The sequence below is a fragment of the Lytechinus pictus genome, chromosome 18 (assembly GCF_037042905.1).
Source record: "Lytechinus pictus isolate F3 Inbred chromosome 18, Lp3.0, whole genome shotgun sequence".
Classification (NCBI taxonomy): Eukaryota; Metazoa; Echinodermata; class Echinoidea; order Temnopleuroida; family Toxopneustidae; genus Lytechinus; species Lytechinus pictus.
In genome coordinates this window covers 15,098,686-15,118,497 of record NC_087262.1, presented here as the reverse complement: position 1 = coordinate 15,118,497, position 19,812 = coordinate 15,098,686, and the positions used below count along the sequence as shown (strand labels likewise).

The 19,812-nt window shown below is 37.2% G+C and overlaps 1 protein-coding gene across 1 annotated transcript; it reads right to left on the bottom strand.

The window, feature by feature from the left end:
- Positions 1-14,384: 14,384 nt before the first annotated feature.
- Positions 14,385-17,110, bottom strand: LOC129281438 (uncharacterized). The gene has a single exon (XM_054917375.2). It carries the CDS (start codon positions 16,995-16,997, stop codon positions 15,489-15,491), a length of 1,509 nt encoding a protein of 502 aa, XP_054773350.2. The 5' UTR covers positions 16,998-17,110; the 3' UTR covers positions 14,385-15,488.
- Between the last annotated feature and the right edge of the window lie 2,702 nt (positions 17,111-19,812).

The following is a 19,812-nucleotide window of genomic DNA, read 5'->3' as shown; positions in this document are numbered from 1 at the left end:
TTGGCCCTGTATAAAGATCACAAAGATCATTAACCTCCATTAAAAGATTGAAAACATCTTAAGTCACATATACTAGGGTTGTTTTTCTTTCAACCTTGGTATTATTCGCTTAATTAAATAAAATTAATGAATTATAATCGAAAATAGATGAAATCCAAGTCGGAGTGACATTTCAGTTTGAAATAGGTCAAGTCGTACATAGTGGAGGTCAAGAAGTTCATTAATTTTCGTTGAAAAAAACAACTTTCATAAGTCGACTTTAGGGAACTCTCCCCAGCACAGCACGTTTCTCTGTATTTCTCCCCTCTCTTTCTCAGTATCATTTTACTTTTTTACTAATATTCCACCATCTTGAAGTTAAATTCTTAAGTGTTATTTCCTTATTGTTACCAAACTTTCTCACATTACTCTTAGCTTTCTTTTTCTGAAGTGCTCTCTACTTTTTTTATTTGTCGTTATTATTTGATTTTTTATCTTTTCTCTCTTTCTCTCTTGCTTCCCCTTCTCCCCGTCTATCCCTTCCCCTCTCTCTCTCATTTTCATTACCTCTCATATTCATGTTCTCTATATTATGAGTGACCTCTATCATCCTCATCATTTCATTCTAAATGTTTTTGTTTTTTAAAAAATATCAAAATAGATATCATTGCGGATCTATTGGATTATAAGGTCATAATAAATTGAACGCGAACCATGGTGATTACAGTAATCGTAATTCAATGCGTACCATGACAGCAATAACAACTGTTCAGCAAACCAAATTATTGAATCATCGATTCAAACTTTAAAGCCCCCATCACACTTATTCCGAATCAAGCAGAATTGGCCTGAATGAAAGGACTATTGTTTGACCACCAGTTGGTCATTTAAATCTACTTCGAACACCGTTTGAAAATATCCCTCGAATGTTTTGAACATGACCAAAACCTTCGGGACGGCCAAAAAATTACAAAAATATTTCGAATGCACTCAGAATGCAGTCAGGATATTTAGAATGCCCCTAGAATGTCCAAGAACGTAGCACGAATTATCAATCTGACTCCATTGCGGTTCATTTTGACTAGTGTATGATGATACACGTGGTCAATTTACTGAATTTCAACTCCAGTTTGGTGAATTTATAAGTTCCTCCCAAAAATTTCTAGATTTTTTGAATATTTTTTTCTTTCCAGCTTCTGCTTGATTCCTGCTGATTCCGAATAAGTGTGATGGGGGTTTTACGGCGGAGGAGTACGCGTGCCAATGGAAATAGGTAGAATATAATAAAGTATACATATCATGTATGTAATTACTCCCAACTTATTTTGTTGTTGTTATTTTTTGTTTGATATACATATCGGTGATATGGCTCCATAAAATTATTTAGTCATATCTATATTTCCAAAGTCATTGGTCAATTGGTCATATAGCCTTTAGCTCGAAAATTCAGATACAAGAGCTAACACTGTCCAACTGCATATCCATGAGGCAAAAAGTTAATGTTCTTATTACTTATTTACTACAAAACCCGAAGCTAATAATGACTGTTTGAAATGTATATAAAAATGTTGTCCGTCTATTCGTGATTATAACTTTGCCCTTGATTTAAGTTTCTTATTACTTAAAGGTCAAGCCCACCCCAGGAAAATGCTGACTTGAATAAATCGCGAAAAATCAAACTAGCATAGTGCTGAAAATTTCATCAAAATCGGATGTAAAATAAGAAAGTTATGACATTTTAAAGTTTCGCTTATTTTTCACAAAACAGTGATATGCACAACTAGGTGAGTCAGTCGATGATGACCATCACTCACTATTTCTTTTGTTTTATTTATTGTTTGAATTATACAATATTTATTTTTTTATAGATTTGACAATAAGGACCAACTTGACTGAACCATATAGTATTAAACAATGCTAATTCCACATGTTCAGGGGGGAATTAATCGTTGTATCACTTGACAATGAGGAGAAAATTAGAATATTTCATATTTCCTATATTGCCTCCGACGAAGATTCTGCTAGGATCGAAAGCTTAGGCCCCTTTTGACTTTATAAAATACAAAAGAAATAGTGAGTGGATGACGTCACCAGTCTCCTCATTTGCATACCAGCCGGGATTTGCATATAACTGTTTTGTGAAATTAAGCGAAACTTTAAAAATGTCATAACTTTCTTATTGTACATCCGATTTTGATAAAATTTTCAGTGTTATGCTTGTTAGATTTTTCTTTTTTTATTCAAATCAACTTTTTGTTGGGGTGGACTTGTCCTTTAAAATAAGTAGGGCCTAATTATTAGTTGAACACAGTGGCCTGCATTCTGAAGTCAGGTTTAACTTAGACCATGGTCTGACTCTGTGCTAAAATTATGGGAAGCCAAAAGTGTCAAAATTTTTATTAAGTTTTATGTTTCATATGTTTACTGTGCTCTTTCCTGATTCAACGATGGTGAAGACTGAAGACAATCATCTATTGATACTTCCCAGACAATAATGAATGATTTGAGAGCCAAATGAGCTGAAATGTTATATCTCTACTGTTAGTGATATATGTAAAAATTGGCTATCCATACTTAAACCACAACTTTAAACCTGACTTTAAGTTAAACCCGACTTCAGAATACGGGCCAGTGTAATTATTACTGTACTAAGACCCCTGTTCCACCGGATTTCTTAAATAGTCTCGGGGCGCCCCGAGACCAGACTCGGGCAGATTTCTAATCCGGTGTAAACGCGCAAGCCTACCCAAGACCACTTCTAATCAAACCTATCTCGGAACACCTCGCGACTGCTTCGGATTCGGTGTAAACGCAAACCTGCCCGAGACTGGTCCGAGACAGGTTCGCTAAATGCGCTACACGTGGAACGATTATCCAAACAACAAAGACAGCGCGCGCTTGGCGCCCTGCCAAACCCTATCTCGGACAGCTTTGACAAGTCGGTGTATACCATGGACCTATGAAAAGATGGACGATTAACGCGAGCATTTCTTTGACCCAATGATAGTCACCGTCACCTGGTTATGCGCATCTTAATGAGAACATACAGGTGTTGTAACAATAACAATTACCATGACTACCAAGGGTATCTGATCACTCAAAGACGGAACAGTTTCCCGGTCTTGACTTTTGTTGGCTGATCCCCTGTTTCAGTATGTACCTTTCAGTCAATTTGCTTCATATATGGATCAGCAAACTTGAGAAGCAGACGATTTTTATGATATAAAATATGATATTATTCAATCCGCTAACTACCGCTCACACATAAGGACCTCAATAACATTGAAAGATACACGATCTACACATGTTATGTGCCACGTATATCTGGAATATTATGGAGAAACTTGGGAAAATTGAATTTTAAATGGTAAACAATCAATCACAATATTGCCTCTATATTAAAATATGCAGACATTTCCCCAAATTAAACACATGGAACTAAGATTAACAAAGGTAAACAAAAACTGCACATCGATTATCCATTATTTCATTGAATTTCTATCAACTGCGCATATAATTTGTGAAATATAAATGTCCAATCACGAACTAATTCAGTCCCTTCTCACGGTGACGATCATAGGACCAAAGAAGACTAGTATGAAGAGAATGTTATTCAGATGACAATTACCGTCACCTGTTAGTGAATTCATTATCTAAGCGATGAATGTCCATCTCTTCATAGGTCCATGGTGTATACACACAGAAAACTGTCTCGGGGCGCCCCGAGACTCGTTACGATTCCGGTGTAATAGCGGGTCAAACATTTAGGTCAACTTTTTTGGTCTCGGGGCTAACCTGATTGGTTTCCAAAAAGGTGAACTAAATTTTTGCTTTAAATTGCTTTAAAAATATATATAACAGCAAGATACAACTATATCTTCATGAGTTATATATATAATTTAAACGCAACAATGATTGAACACTTTCAATGTTTGCATTTTGTGTGCATGTATATAATATTTTTTATGTTTTCCGAGTTTTCAATTATGATGAACGAAAACATAAATTCAGCAGTACTAATCTGTCTGGATTGTATTCTGGTGCCGCTTATTTGCGCCTTTGGCGGTCGACGTGATTTCACCCCACACATGTCTCTAAGATAAATTACATATATCAATATCCATTTCTGTTTTTAAAGAAAATATTGGAGCGGTATAGGATTTCCCGCCTAATTTATTTCATTTAAATCTATATTTTCCCATTCTAGAATGGCACAGATAATCCTTGCGTGGATTACTGAATGACGCAGGATAAAGAAACATATTATTTGGGTATTTTTATATTTTTTATCTTTCTTGTTTTTCCCTTGGCTTACTCGTATATTGCGCGTGCTCTCTCTCTCTCCCCCTCCCTCTCCCCCCCCTCTCTCTCTCTCCCTCCCCCCTCACTCTAATTCTGCTTTTGTACATACTTTCCTTCAGTAAAAGTGTTCTTGAAATTATGTAAGTATTTTGAAGGGAATCCTTACCGATCAATCGGATTGGTACGTTACGTCTGTAGTGACGCGATGTCCAATGCCATAGACCTACGTTAATGGTCACACAACCCCGTAAAGTAGAATGTATTCTTCCGTTATATGTCTTCAACAACCAGAGGTAGTTATTGCATCGCGACTCCCAATGGATTCAAAAACATTATAATTTTTTTGAGATTACTGGAGGTATTTGTCGAAAATTGGTAAACCGGAACGGCAATTTCGTTTTAAGTTTCGGAGCTGACGAAAAATTACAAATGTGTCCCTCGTCCAGAGTCCGGATTAAAAATACTGTTTTTTTTATTCACGAATTGTCGACAAAAATCTTGGTTGCTCTTTATCATGAAGGGCATTTGAGGACACATTTCTGTGTTCTTGAATTTGCCGTGCATCGTAGAGCAAAAACTTCCTAATAACACCTCACCAAATCTTCGATACCGTTGAGACACAGACATTCAATCCATATTCCATCGTATTCATGTCATCCTATCTTTTAGACGAGCAAGCATAGCTTCTTCTTCTTTTTCTTCTTCTTCTACTTCTTCTTCTTCTTCGTCTCCCTTTGCCTCCTTCTCCTGCAGAGACCCTGAGAACAATCGATACGGATTAACATGAAGGAGTTATACCTCACACTGTCTTTCCCTTCTCTTTTTCCAGGCATTGATGCCCTATTATTTGTTGATGAAGCTTATGGTCCATCTTGTCCCACGACAGTATTACAAGAACATTAACGAGCTAATGCTTTGTAAGGAGGTTGACTGCTCATTGGACCCTTTAGACCCATATACCGTTTATCATTTGAGACATATTTGAAGAAAAAAATTGAAAGTATAATGCGAAGTTTCCTTAAACTCATGGCCTTATCTTTATCGAAAAATGGGAATACCTGAAAACAATGTGTGATTATCGTTTTCCTTCTCAACATAATGTCTATAATAATAATAATAATAATAATATAGGGTATTTATATTGCGCACATATCCACCTTGTTAGGTGCTCAAGGCGCTCCTATATTACCCGGCTAAGCTAGGCGTTCATAGCGCACACAGCTTTTTAAGGAATTACTTCATACCGGTACCCATTTACCTCACCTGGGTTGAGTGCAGCACATTGTGGATCAGTTTCTTGCCGAAGGAAATTACGCCATGGCTGGGATTTGAACCCACGACCCTCTGTTTCAAAGTCCGAAGACTAATCCACTGGGCCACAACGCTCCACAAAAGTAAAGCTCTATCAAAAGTAAATCTGCCAATCAGTTACCATTCTGCAGTATTCTGCGTCTTGTTTAACATTAAGACTTCGTGATCAAAATGTTGCATTCTGGGAAGGAAACTGGGACTGTTCGTATCTTAGGTTGGTGCTCTTCAATATGGCTATCTCGCTTTGCCTTTAACTGAAGTGGAGAAAGAAGATAAGAGATGAATCCTATACATCCGGTGGCTGTATAGTCTCATTTCAGTAAACCCTAATCTTTGGCCCGAGAGTCTTGGATTATGCCAGACATTTAGGTGACGTAAAACCTCCGTGCTCATTTGCTTGTGCCCTGAGATATATCAATGTCGACTATAATACCAGAATAATTAATGGTGCTGCACGGAATATGATAATGGCACCCATGGATGGGGTGCTGTTTTATGAGAAGAGTCGAAATTGTAAATAAAATGACAGGATAATCCAGGAAAATTTATATATTAAACGAGGCAAGGAAAAAGGCGGAATGAAAAGCAGGAAGATGAGATGAATTCGATTAAAAGAAACAAACCGTACAAAAGATTAACCAATTAACGTAATATCAAGAAAAAGACGAAGTAAGAAAGAAGAAAAACATAAAGAAAAAATAGGGAAAAAATGAGAAAGGGGAAGCAGAAAGAAAAAAAAAGAATTACAGAACAGGGAAATAAAAATTAAAACAAGAAAATGACCAAAAGAAGGGGAAAATATGAGTTCAAGATCGAAATATCAGAAGATGGTGAACAAAAAGAGCAAAATATATAAGTAGGGTGTCATCAACAGCACGAGCAAACAAACAACATCCGACAACAAGGCGCTGAGAAAAAATGTTGACTAATTAAAATTGAACAAAGGAAATAGATTGCAAGAGAAAACAGATTGGATAAGTAGGATTTGTTTGATAAATACCCTGTTTTATAAAGTATACCTCAAAGTGTTAAGCAGCAAACTACGCCGAAATCTTTCCAGTTATTTTTTTGTGAATCAGGACATAATGTTCAATCCAGAATTGCAAACCTATTATTTCACATGAAGGAGAGAAATCAAAGACAAGGATCAATAAAAGTTTAAAGAAGATTAAAATGAGAAGGTTATGAGCATTTGGATATTGAAATGACTAATGCTATGCAGATTCTCCCATTTGCAATGCCATCAAGATCTATGTTGTTACAAATGTACAACTTCCCTATTCCGTAAGTACATATTCAAAGTAAATTTACATTTTTATCTAGTGTATCGCAAGGACAGTGGTTATTTTGTCGCACTTCAATTCCAAGTTGCGTGCGGTATAAAAGGCAACACCGCATTGGTGGAATCCTGCAAAGTGGACTCACGCTACCGTGTAGTAATCAACAAGATTTTGTGATACATAATTATGCGTCGGCATTTAAACATAACTTTAAGTCACACTTAAATCTCTGTGAAACACCTCCCTCCCTCCTGTTTTCCTTAGAAGACCATGAAGTGTCATCTTTGTGTCATGTTCTGTGTTGAGGCAAGACCTTTTTACATATACACTCTTAATTTCAACAAGTTAAAATAGATCCAGGTCGGCTATGCACATACACGAATGTTGATAAGTCAAAATTTGGACCTATCTTTGATTCTAAGGATTAACTCCAAAGATTTCAATTCGGAACTCTTAGTTTTACGTTAAAATCCATCCGGTTTAGACCTAAATGTAATGATCGGCTGGTTACTATTTTACAGCCGATCATCTAAGAAATTAAGAGTGCAGACTTAAAAACTTATGACAAACATATGGACCCCTCAGAAGAACAGCCTGTGGCTGAAGATGGCCATCCAGCCCACGAGTGAAAAATAAATAAATAAAAATATTATTCCGTGATTTACATTTATTTTTGTATCTTGGGATAGTAAAGCTTGATATTGAATCTTGTTTATGTAAAAACTTGAAAGGAAATTACTTACATCGTTGACATTGACCTAGTTATGCTCGGATTAGCACTGTTTACGATGACTACCTTCACAAGTTATAAAAAAAAGGATCGTACGAGAAGTAACCTTGGAAAAATAAAAAAATATTGACTACAAAAACATGATAGGTATATGAACTTGAAAGAGGCTTTGCTTAGAATAGAATATCGACAAAATAATGAAATTGGGAATTTAGGAAAGGGGCATACATAATATTCAATATTAATAATTGAATAATGCATACCATCAATACTTTATTGTGGAGACCATTTTTAAACTAACTTTTAAACCAAAAAGGGAATCAATTAAATTCATCTAAACATTTATTTTCTTCCGATTCACATTTCATCCAATATTCAAATCAATGATGAAGTAATAAAGCAATGAGTATAAATGCAGTATGTAATTTACGTATTTGGAAGAAGGCGTAAAATTCAACAAGCATGTGCTTGTGTCGGGAAACGCCTGTAAAACTATATAAAACTTAACAAAATGGACAAAAGAAAGGGCTAAGAGAATGGAAAGGAAAAGAAAATGAGGAGAAGAAAAGAGCCAGAGAGGTGAGCAAGCCGAAGTAGAACGGGAATGAATTACTTCGCATGATACAAGGTGTGTAAACATGCTGTACAAATGGTACAGCAAGCATTTATGATACAAACTAGCCGTAACAGGCACGTATATTATGAATCCTGTGTCAACATAGAGATTAAATTGTAGGCATATATGATTTTTAACTTGTATTTAAAGCTTGATGTCGAACATTTTGTTTCTTACATTTTTGAAATTTAAGCTCTTCTGATTCATTTCAATCTGATGACTAGTTTTAAATCATCGATGATAGCTTTTAACAGCTACAATGTAAGAGAAAATGAATTTATTATGTTATGTTGCAGGAAATGTTAACTTGATAAATCTATGGTATATTTTCCACCGGAATTTTGCATTAGCTCCTACACTTCAAGAGTGTCCAAAGATCATGCGTTAAATAGATTACGAAATTTAAAAGTCATTGGGTCATTCTTAAAGATCTGAGGTGCGCTGCCGTTGGCATTATCTGTGTCGAAAAATTGTGTGTGTGTAAAGTAAAGTAAAGTAAAGCGATATGCTCGTGTGTTAGAGGATACGGCGAGTGTAACTTAACTATGGGGTGATGAGGGTGGGGATGCGCGCATGATTGTGTGTTGGGATGGGTGTGTGTGTACGGGTGATAAGGTGCGTTTTTAGAGGTGGTGGTAGGGAGATAGAGACGTCTTCGCCATCTACACACTTACGCGTCGGTTAATGTTTATACGTGTAGGTATAGATAAGTGATTAAATCATATTGAAATAATGATAATTATAATGACCATAAACAGAATAATTATTGGCGTTCATGTACTAAAACTGCTTATGCTCGACATTCTGAAACGCCTCAATTGGTCATAATTAAAGAGGGTGCTCATGAATAACACCTGTTCGAGTGAAATGATCTTGACTACTCTTGGTTATATGACACCTATATAGATAGGTCCTTGTCATTTGATTGGTTGTTCGATATAGATCATTCATCTCATTTTTACAATGACTTCATCGACCGTGCAATTTGTCATCCATTCATCGGGCAATTTTGGATCCATACTATTTGTCCATTGCGTGCGCGCACCGAGACTGCAGGCCATGCTGCAGGCACCTCAAGTAAAACCACCCGTGTTTGCAGCGTGCATGCTGTGCGCGATAATCAACAGACCAAGCTCGCACTGCATGAGCATATTTTGTATCGAAATTCATAAATTTCATATTAAAAAGAATCTATTTTTAGGTGTCATATAAACCAGATAATGAATGTGCTTTTCATTCGTGCAATGGACAGAATACTTCATTCGGTTAAAGATGAGATGGGTCATTTCATCTTTCACCTCATGGAATATTCTGCCCATTGCAATCATAAACATTCATTATATGTATACTATTCAACTAAATAAAAATAATAATCAAAACAAAATTGCCACCGAGGATTATCTTTCGCATAACCCACACACACACATGCAACCATCCCCGCCACCACATTCACACACACACACCCTACCACAAACACAATACTACCACAGTGGCGTTGTTCCTGAGCACGTGATGTTAATCAGCAACAAAACAAGGAATGAAAAACATACAGCCGAGGACACCATGATATTTTAACAGTACAATGTTTAATAAACAACACGTCGTGTCCTCTGATACCTGTAAATAGGCATTCATTATAGTTTATATAAATTGATACTTAAGCGGTCATAAACAACAGTATGAAATAATCTGATGGTGTGAAAGGGTTGGGGTTAGGGTACCTGTCGTGACTATATGGTGCTCCGGACGCCATCTGATGTTATGCATGTTGGCGACATTCATGTTATTTCATTCTTTTACAAAACTTGAAGAGACGTGTGAAATTGAGGACATAGGATGGCAATCAAAAACATATCTCTTAAAAGAACATGAATGTGATTCCTAAATCATTATCTTTTCTTCCTTCATTTATTAATTTCTATTCTAATTCATTCATTTGTATATCTTTTTTAATTAATATTTTACTAAACACAAAATCCTGAAAATATCTTACCACAGCGAAGGAGGGCATTTAGGCATCATTGTTGTTCAGTTTTGGTAACTTATTAATTCTGTGGCTTGGAGACGCTCCTTGGTCGTCATGATAACCAAACCCTCTTTGAAATGTCAACCGATATCATTATGGATGCAGAGCTCCCCGATATCATGTCTTAAACCGCAGCGGCTGTTGCCCCTTATTCAGTGCTGCTGGGGATTTATGCAGTTTGAGAGCTTCTGCTTTTATACACTGCCACATCTCACAGTTATCAGGTAGTGGTTCGATGAAATGTGTATTGTAACATTTGCATCAAAATTGACTTAAAGGCTTATTTTTCATGCAGTTTCATTGTTCGTTTTTTTTTTTTATCTTACTTTACACCTTTCTCTAAATTTCGTCCCTATCTTTACTCTATCTTTCATACACATACACACACCCACAACCGAACACACCAACACACGACCGAACACTCTCATTTGCCCCTTCAATACCAACACATACAGCACTCCATTTACACTCACACACACACATCCTCCCTCACTTTTTTCCAGACACGCATCGTTACCAAGAATGTACGTATAGCATTTCTATTTATTTAAATGTAAAGTAAAAGAGCCCTATTTAAAAAAATGCCTTGCTCACTGGCATAAGTGCCGTGGTTGGGGATCGAACCCCGGATGTGTCTAGTAAAGGCGACCACTCGACCACGGCAGCACGTCAAACATACACTCACGCGCACATCCACTGCCTATTTCACGCACGTACGCACACACATGCCTTCTTAACAACTCCATCTTGTCTCACTGTCTTAATCGTATTAGTGATATGCCTAATGATGTTATCGGTGCGGTTTAAACCAAATTAAAACAAGACTGTCGAACAGTAAGGTACCTAACGTGAGACATCTGCACGTGATTGTGAGAGTGGGAGTTAAAAAACATCAAACCCAAAAGAAGTGCCATTTAATATAATTGTTAAGCACGACATAAAAAAAATCTTTCTCTCTTATAGTCTATAGCCATGAACAGGATTAAATATCAAGTGAAATGAATATCTATAAACAATGGATATGACAAAATATTTCTCAGGAAAGATGTGAACATGTAATATTTGTTTATTCTATAACTGAGTACAAAATAAACTAATTGCATGTAGGGGACTACAAGTGTTTACATAAACGGCTGGATTATTATATTTAGACCCTTTTGTGCACTGGCTACTTTTTTATAACCATCATTTTATATTTGTTTATGTTGTCTGCATTGTAAACGGATATGTAGGCAATCTAAAGCTGTGAGTTGCATATAATACATTGGTTACATTGATCATCACTGAGCAAGCATTCGTACTCATTTCCAACACGAGTCATTAAATACACGCTAAAAAGCTTTTTGGGTAAGATAAGTTAACTTTTACAAGACAACATGTCATTACAATTTTACCATTTTCTGTTTACAAAATTGTTGATTAAATTCCTAGCAAGTTAGCAATAGACCTGTAGACAAGCACATTGGACACGTGGGCGTAATTCCTACCATTTGTGTAACTCAATGAATAATAAAAGCGCTTTAAACAAGATCAAAATGGAATACTACTGTCAACGTTATATCACCTTCCTTTCTTGTTCCACCTGGCAGGCCTTCACTGTTTGTGAAATAACACGCCTTTAATATCTCAACCAGGTTGAAATTCATTCTGAATTTCCAACATCCACTCTAAATGGCATGCAGGGATTTAAAATAAATCCAGGAGGACTGTAATTAGGGACCAATCGGATTCTGGATTTAGTTTGAATCCTAAAAAGAAAATGTTCTTACATCACGGTTGTTTTCTATTTAAATCCTTTGAAATTTAGAAATGAATCTTTGGGGGGAAAAAATCCAAACTTCGACTGAACCCTAATTACAATCCACCTGTATTTATTTGAAATCCCTGCAATTTAGAGAGTGTAAAACGTTAATAAGGCACACTTTATATACAAATATTACACACACAATTAATTGTAGTATATTAATTTTCTCTTTTCTTGACAGCCTTGAAAATATGTCTCTTTAGATGTAAAAAATACTTCGAAGACATTTTGTTCGGGTTGGAAGAAGACACGACTCTATATCTTGGTAGATAGGATGGAAGTATAAATCCATAAGGGGAAATGACTGTGTATGTTTTTTTATCGGAAATATGCGGTAGAGGCACAAATATAGACGAAATCTATACATGCATACACAAACACACGCACCATCTCACACACATCCACCAATCTCACTGTATACATACACACCTGTTTATCATTGGGAAAAATGATGCACACGTAGTTCTCTCATTAAATATGAACGTCTGAAGAACTTGGCTTTCTCCATTCGCATAATGCAGTCGGATTTCATCAGGATTGACGGTGATATTTGAGGGTAACACATATAATAAGTACAGGGATTGCTCGCTCGGGAATAAAAATTCAGTGCAATATTTGTAAGTTTCGAAAAATGTGCTTTGAATAAATTGTATATTCCCAAAATGTAATATCACCTGATTTTCCTTAACTTAATTTGTCTAAAAAATTTCATATCATATTAACTTAATATATTCGCTTTTATCTGTTTTCTTAATTGTTCCGTATTTATTCTCATCTTTGTTATGATTTGATTATCAAATATTGCACGTCTTTATTTTTTAACTCCCCCCCCCCCCCCACCATCCGTATTTATCAATGAATTGATTTTTTTTTAGCACTTACAGCTTGTGAATTTCTTTATTTGAACATTAGTATTTTATTGTGTTTAGAAAATCGGATGTTCAAAGTCTATAAAACTTGCCATTCGAAGGTGATTTTGGAAAACATTGGCTAGAGTTTCATAATAAAAGGGAAAAAAGATCAACGAACCGCCCCCCCCTCTCTTTTAGAAAAAGGGGAAAATGCAATGGTCATTCTTGATTGATGTAATAGATTGATGTAATATGACGAGAGAAAGTAGAGCTGAAGGGGTGTAAATTAAGCAAATGGATTTTCCATTTCTGCTATCAGATTCTGTAAGTATAATGTCAAAGAAAGCATAAATTACGCCGACATGGCTGAGACGACATGCTTAATATACGACCAGTACTCCATATTGTACTCCATATTGTTGCCATTTGCCACAGGCGGTGATTATAATCTAAAAATGCATTTGCGACGAAGGCTGATATTTTCAAAAAAGCGCCATGGCGAGTCATTCTTTTGGGAGATTTCTTGCCACGTTTGCTACAGGTACAATAGATGGGGGAGAACGACCGCTGTTTCGATTGCGATGTTGAACTGGGAATTTATTTCGAGTTCGTATATTCATGATAAGAGCTGCGAGTCGATCAGAGTAAGAAATATAAATCAGAGTGAAATTAATGATATCATTCAGAATGAAGAAAGTATCCAGTGAGATTCAGAAAGAAAGGGAAATATTGTAGGTAAATAACTCTTCATCATTTTCATGGAATCATGAAACGTGCGCGACGTTTCCAATTTGTCGATATCATGCCGATATTTGAAACATATGTCACTCTTTTTTTCTCCAAATAATCGTCAATATATTGTTTTTCTTTCTCTCTCTTCATTGTTTTTTTTTCTTCTCTTAACGGCTCTATTCCCATTCTCTCTTTAATAAAAAAAAAACCTGTACACCTACACTCTTAAAACAATTCAGTCAAATTGACTATAGACCCGTAGTCAGCTGGGTGCAACTCATATGTCTAGTCACTTTTCTGATATATCTGTTCAAGTAAAATACGACTAGAAAATAGTTAAATACTACTAGAATAGTTGCACTCAGCTTACCTTACTAGTCATTTTTGACTGATTTGTTTTTAGAGTGTATCTATTATAAATTCCCATTGTTTATCCATTTCCCTCTCTTTATCTTCACATGTCAAGTTTCTTTATTTTTGTTCCTTTCATTCCTGTACTTTCTTATTGAACCCTTTAAAGAATGGTTTAATCAGTATTCAAAATGGTCGGGAAATTAGGAATTTACATGTAATATCAATTCCCAATGGTCTGCTGAATTTTTTCTATGATTGATATATAGCTAACATGATAATTAACATTGACTTTTTTGGCAATGTGGTAATTCCTCAACCATTTTCAATGTCCATTTAACACTTAGTATTCGGTGTGTGATATCTATCAATTTTCTCAATATTTTTTCATTCATATTTCACTCCATCTTTTTTATCTCTATATATTATATCCCCCTCTCTCTATCTTTCACTCTCCTCCGATATCTTGTCTGACCCATTCCTTTCTCTCCCCATCTCCCCTCTTTCTCACTCTCCCTTCTTCCCTCTCCTTCTTAACTCTATTTCTCTATTTCTTTCTCTCTTGTTATATCTCATTCTTCCACCACTCTCTTTCTCTCCCTCAATCTTATATCTCATTCTCTCTTGTCTTATTTCATTCTGTCTTCTGTCTCCTTTCCACTCCATCTCTTATCTCTCTCTCTCTCTCTATCTGGTTGAATATCGTAATCTCTTTCATCTCTCTCCCTCTCTCTCGGTTCCTGCCCCCCCCCCCTTTCCCCGCCTTCCACTCTCATGCTCCTTTAGTAACACCCGACACTCAATTATTCACCTCCTCAATCCAACAAACATTTTGACAAATATTACAAATAAAATCAAAAGGTGTATTTTTTCATATTGAAATAGTACTGTCAGAGACAGAGTAATTTAATAATTATGACAAATTTCAAATTTGTCATGATTATTTACAAACATGGCATCACGTCGTGATTACATTTCTGGAAAGTCAAATATCTTGTCATCGTATCGTAAACAGTCAATGTATTACAATATTTACTTGTATGGGATAAAACAGATTTAATCTTCGGAATAAAAAAATAGTAATGCTGTTTAGATTGATTAGAAATATCATAATAATTTTGTGAGTGAAAGTAATTTTAATAATTTCCATTAAAAACTAAGTATTATCGTGTGTTTGAAACCAAATTTTAAAAAGATAATTGCCAAAAGATTATATTCTGTGCGTTTTTTTAAATATGCAAAACAACCATATTTGGTGCCTGTATGTGCACAGCTTTGAATCATTTTAAACAAACTCGAGCATGGTAAAAACGGTATGACAACACCAAATCAAAGTGAAAAAAAATATCAAGATAGAATAACAATTATAGACACTCGAATATAAATCAGAAATATACAAAATACAACATGGTATTTCCATTTAGTAGTGTTGGGTACAAAAGTCCGTGTCAAAGTTGATGGCTCCAAGCCAATTGTCTTTTGAAACAGCAGTTAGGTGGGTCCAGTTTAAACTGTGACACCGGATTCACTGTTTGTCGGGCTGACAGATCCCTCCCGTCTGAAAGGAAACCGCGAAATAAGACTTCCGAGTCGAGCTGAGATTTGCGAATTGTTCTGGACCAACATGTTCTTGAGGGAACCGGATCGCTTCCTTCCCTCACCAAAACGCGGACTCTTTCGACCCGGACTTCTGTGCATCGCTAAGTGTCGCTCGATTGCTTCCCCGAGCAGCTGAGCATCAAAGGTGGACTCTGACTTGATGATATCGGACTCATTGTCATTGTCATTGTTCGTTGGGATATTCTCAATATGGTGTTCATCATCGCTACTCCCCTTATCTTCATCGACATTCTCCTCCTCCTCGATGACAAATTCATCAACGAGCTGCGATTTCTCGACGAGGTGATTGCCATTATTGTCCTTAGGAAGCATAGGTTCAAGTTCTTCCGCGTTGGCGTTGCATTTGGTGAGTCTACTCGTTAAGGCTTTCGGTGAGAGATGCACGATGCGATTGCTGTTCATGGAAGTATTGTTCACATTGTTCTTATGCAGCATGAGAGGAGACAGCCGCAGGAACTCTCGTTTTGCTTCACTCAGATGTGCCGGGCTGTTCGGGTCAGAAGCACACTGCCTCGTTGGAAACTTGATGACACGGTCCCTGCTCCCCCTTCGTTCCTGCACTACGGAGATCGAGACATTCTCCTTCTCGTTGGATGACTCCTCTTTCTCACTAAGGCGATTGTCCAAGTGGATCTCGGTTTCAACAGGGGCTTCCGGTGTGGACTCGAGTTGGATCAACATGGTGTTGTTTCGCTTGCGTCCAAAGCGATGACGCTTCGAGTCTGTGAGGATCTTTTTGAAGTCCTCGTTGCTGCAGATGATGCCGGCTGGCTTATTGTCATCTACGGGTGAAGATGAGCCGCTGTGCTTCATGACACTCCGTATGATGTTGGTGTCAATGGCAGACTCACTGTGGGATCGGAGCATCTTCTTCTTGGGATGTGGCCCCATTTTCTGATGCTTGCTTCTTCTCGATTCGTTTGATGATTTTGGAGAAGGTGGCTTGATGTCAACATCGGCCACGGATGAGGACCTGGTCATTTTACGATCCTGATGCATGGTGCTGGTTAGATCACCGAGTAGTACTCCGCTATCAGAAAGCTGATGGAATAGCCAGCGTTTTCTGAACCAAGCTATTGGTCGGGTAAGGCTGAAGCTCCTAGTAAGAGACGGTGAACGTGATCTGGCTTGCTCACACTCGCTCCTTTGAAATTGATACTGAGGTAGGTTTGAGACACTGATACGTTTTCGAGAACTCGCATCAGCGCTTCTCTCTCCCAGATCGATATCTAAACTCCGAGAGCGAGGCGCCGGGCTTTTATAAGGCTCGTCAACGTGCTTGCTTTTGCCGATTTCAGAGAGACTGCGCCTGAGATTGGTTTGCTTCCCACTGTGTGTTGTGCACGCGAAGCTGACAGCTCTGTCGGGAGACTCGCTTACACGCCTCTGCCGCATTATGATTGGTTGACGGCGTCCCCTGCACGTGACTTTCTGTTTGACGTCACTCTGTTTAGCAAGGGTCGTGGTGTCGGTGGATCGGGTGTCTGCTGAAAGCACCGTCTTGAACATTTCCTACAAGAAACAAACAATAAAGAATCGTTAACAGGTTTCGATCATGCACGGCACGGAGGTTTTACACAATGCACAAGGGAATGTACATGTATGCTACTTCAATTGTACTGACATAATATTTCACGAAATGTCTACCCTCGTATTGATACGTTTACCACTTATCATAACAAGCGATCCTTTCTTAAGAAATGTTTGCATTATTTTCGGGTAATCCTTTGCCAATAATTGATTTATTCATGTTTACTGTGATAATCAGTGCGGTGAAAGATATGTATTGATGTTCGTTGCAAGAAAATAATCTTGCTAATTTTGCTATCATTTTTCTATATAAAGAATGTAATAATGTGCCGTAAACTAAGTAGTACGTACAGCCTTTCAATATTCATTGTTGAATGTCCAGTGCAAGAATTTAAACAATCCGAGAGGAGAGTATAACATCTCATTTTGCCTGTTGAATGGTTAAATTGCCACAAAGCAACCTTATTGTAGGACATGACTACTAGGAAAAGATGTCTATCACGGGGGCTACTATTCATAACTAAGAATAGCCACTATTCATTAAATGGATGAAGTCCGCAAACATAATTAGCACGATTAGAGAGGGGTCGCATTCATTATTTAAATTTGAAAAAAATAGTGTTCGCTATCAGAAGCGTCGATCCTGGGGGGCAGGGGGCGATCGCCGCACCAAGGAAAATATTGGGGGGCAAAAATATCATTTTGCCCCCCCCCCCCCCCCCCCAATAATTCCGCATACTGTGCAAAAATGAAATAAGATTGTAATGTTACACAGAAATCAGCAAGCGAGATTGAGATACCAACTCGTTCTTTATGTAAAATCGTGCTCAAAATGTCCGCTTTTCAAATTGGAATTAAAAAATTTTCTGCTCGCGCTTCGCGCTCGCATCATTTCTTTAGCAAAACCTCATACTTTTCATGATTAAATAGGTGAGAATGTCCCGTTTTCAGTTCTAAACCTCAAAAGAACTCCCGCTTCGATTTGCAATGATCTTTATATATATATATATCTTGTTCTTTATTGAAACGTCCATTAAACTGTCATTTTTTGTCAGATCGAAATATCAAAATTTTCAGCTCGCGCTTCGCGCTAGCATCTATTGTTCTTTTAGATACCCATCTTATTATTTGGTACCAAAAATGCTTAGAATGTCAAGATTTCCGGTCAGAATATAAAGAAATTTCAGCTCGCTCTCGGCACTCGCATTATCTGTGTAGTGCGATACATGTATCTATCCTCCTCATGAGTTACTACAAACAATCCTAAACATGTACCTTTTTCCTGTTTTCATGTCGGTATACTGAAAAATTTCGGCTCGCGTTTCGCGCTCGCATTAATTTGTTGGTGAGATATGTGTCTCTTTTTCATGAGTCAAATATATATATTGTGTGATCGAGCGCCTTTGGAACGTTGATTCATAATTTTGCCCCCCCCCAATCTGAAAAATGGATCGACGCCCCTCAGTGTTCGCTATCCCTTAAGTTTAGAGACAATTACTTAAAGCTATGCCATTAATGTTATCCCTGTACGAAACAAAGATCCTCATTCATGATAGGGGAATAAGAAATGTCATGCCTGTATAGCTTGCTTGATAGCAATCAATCATGTATATCATTTGCCTCGTCTGTGCTTTTCTCCTGCTAAACTAGTCTGTTCAATAGCTGAGTTCAATCACGTATCAGAAAATATACTTCACTATGCACGCAATATCAGCCTTGTAGGTATCTATGTATACTCTCAAAGGAATTAGTCAAAATAATTAGTGCGTTGGTGAATTAATTGGCTAGAATCTAAAAACATTTCGTCGATATTCACGATTTTTAAAAGTCAGCGGGATATTTCATTTGACGAATAAATGTTTGGAGAATAGTTGCATAGTTTCAAACTACTTATCAAAACAATACTCAACTTCTGTCTATGCTAGTTTTTAATTAATTTTGCATTTTTTTTAAAGATTCCAATTTCAAATTTACTAATGATCCATTCAACGAGGATCCGTAGGAGCATAACGTAAACTTTACCAATTGACTTGAGTCTACAGCCAGTTTTGCGCGTGTGGAGGTGCCGTGGCCGAGTGGTCTAAGGCGCCTGGCTACACATGGAAAGTCCGGGTTTCGATCCCCGGCCGCAGCACCTATGCCCGTGAGCAAGGCATTTAATCTACAATGCTCTTTTATCTTGCTTTCAAATAAATGGAAATGCTATATGCATTATTGGTAACTAGGTGTGCACTTGCTTAAAAAAAGTTTTGCGCGTGATCTAGACGGATTGATGAATACGTAATATTTTCATATCATATTTTACAAAGTAACCTCATACAAGAATCATATACATTATTTTCTGTTCTTAGATTTGACGTGAATCATCTCCTGAATTCCATGTGGTCTTTTGGGTCAGCACAAGAATATTCTTAGAGGGACAGGCAATAAATCATGGGTAAGGTCATTTCATTTTTGAAAGGATCAAAAATATCCTTTCTTTCCAATAGTCCCCTTTTCTCTTGATTTTTCTTGCTCTTCCTCTTTGATCTCTTCATTTACTTGAGCACCACAGGGGGGCTGCCCCATTGTGGCATCCTGGTTCGTGGCATGCCATTCAGGTACATTCTGGACGTTCTAAACTCATTCAGATGGCCGGCATTGTAGGCCTATAAAACGCCTATCGGACATGTCGACGAGG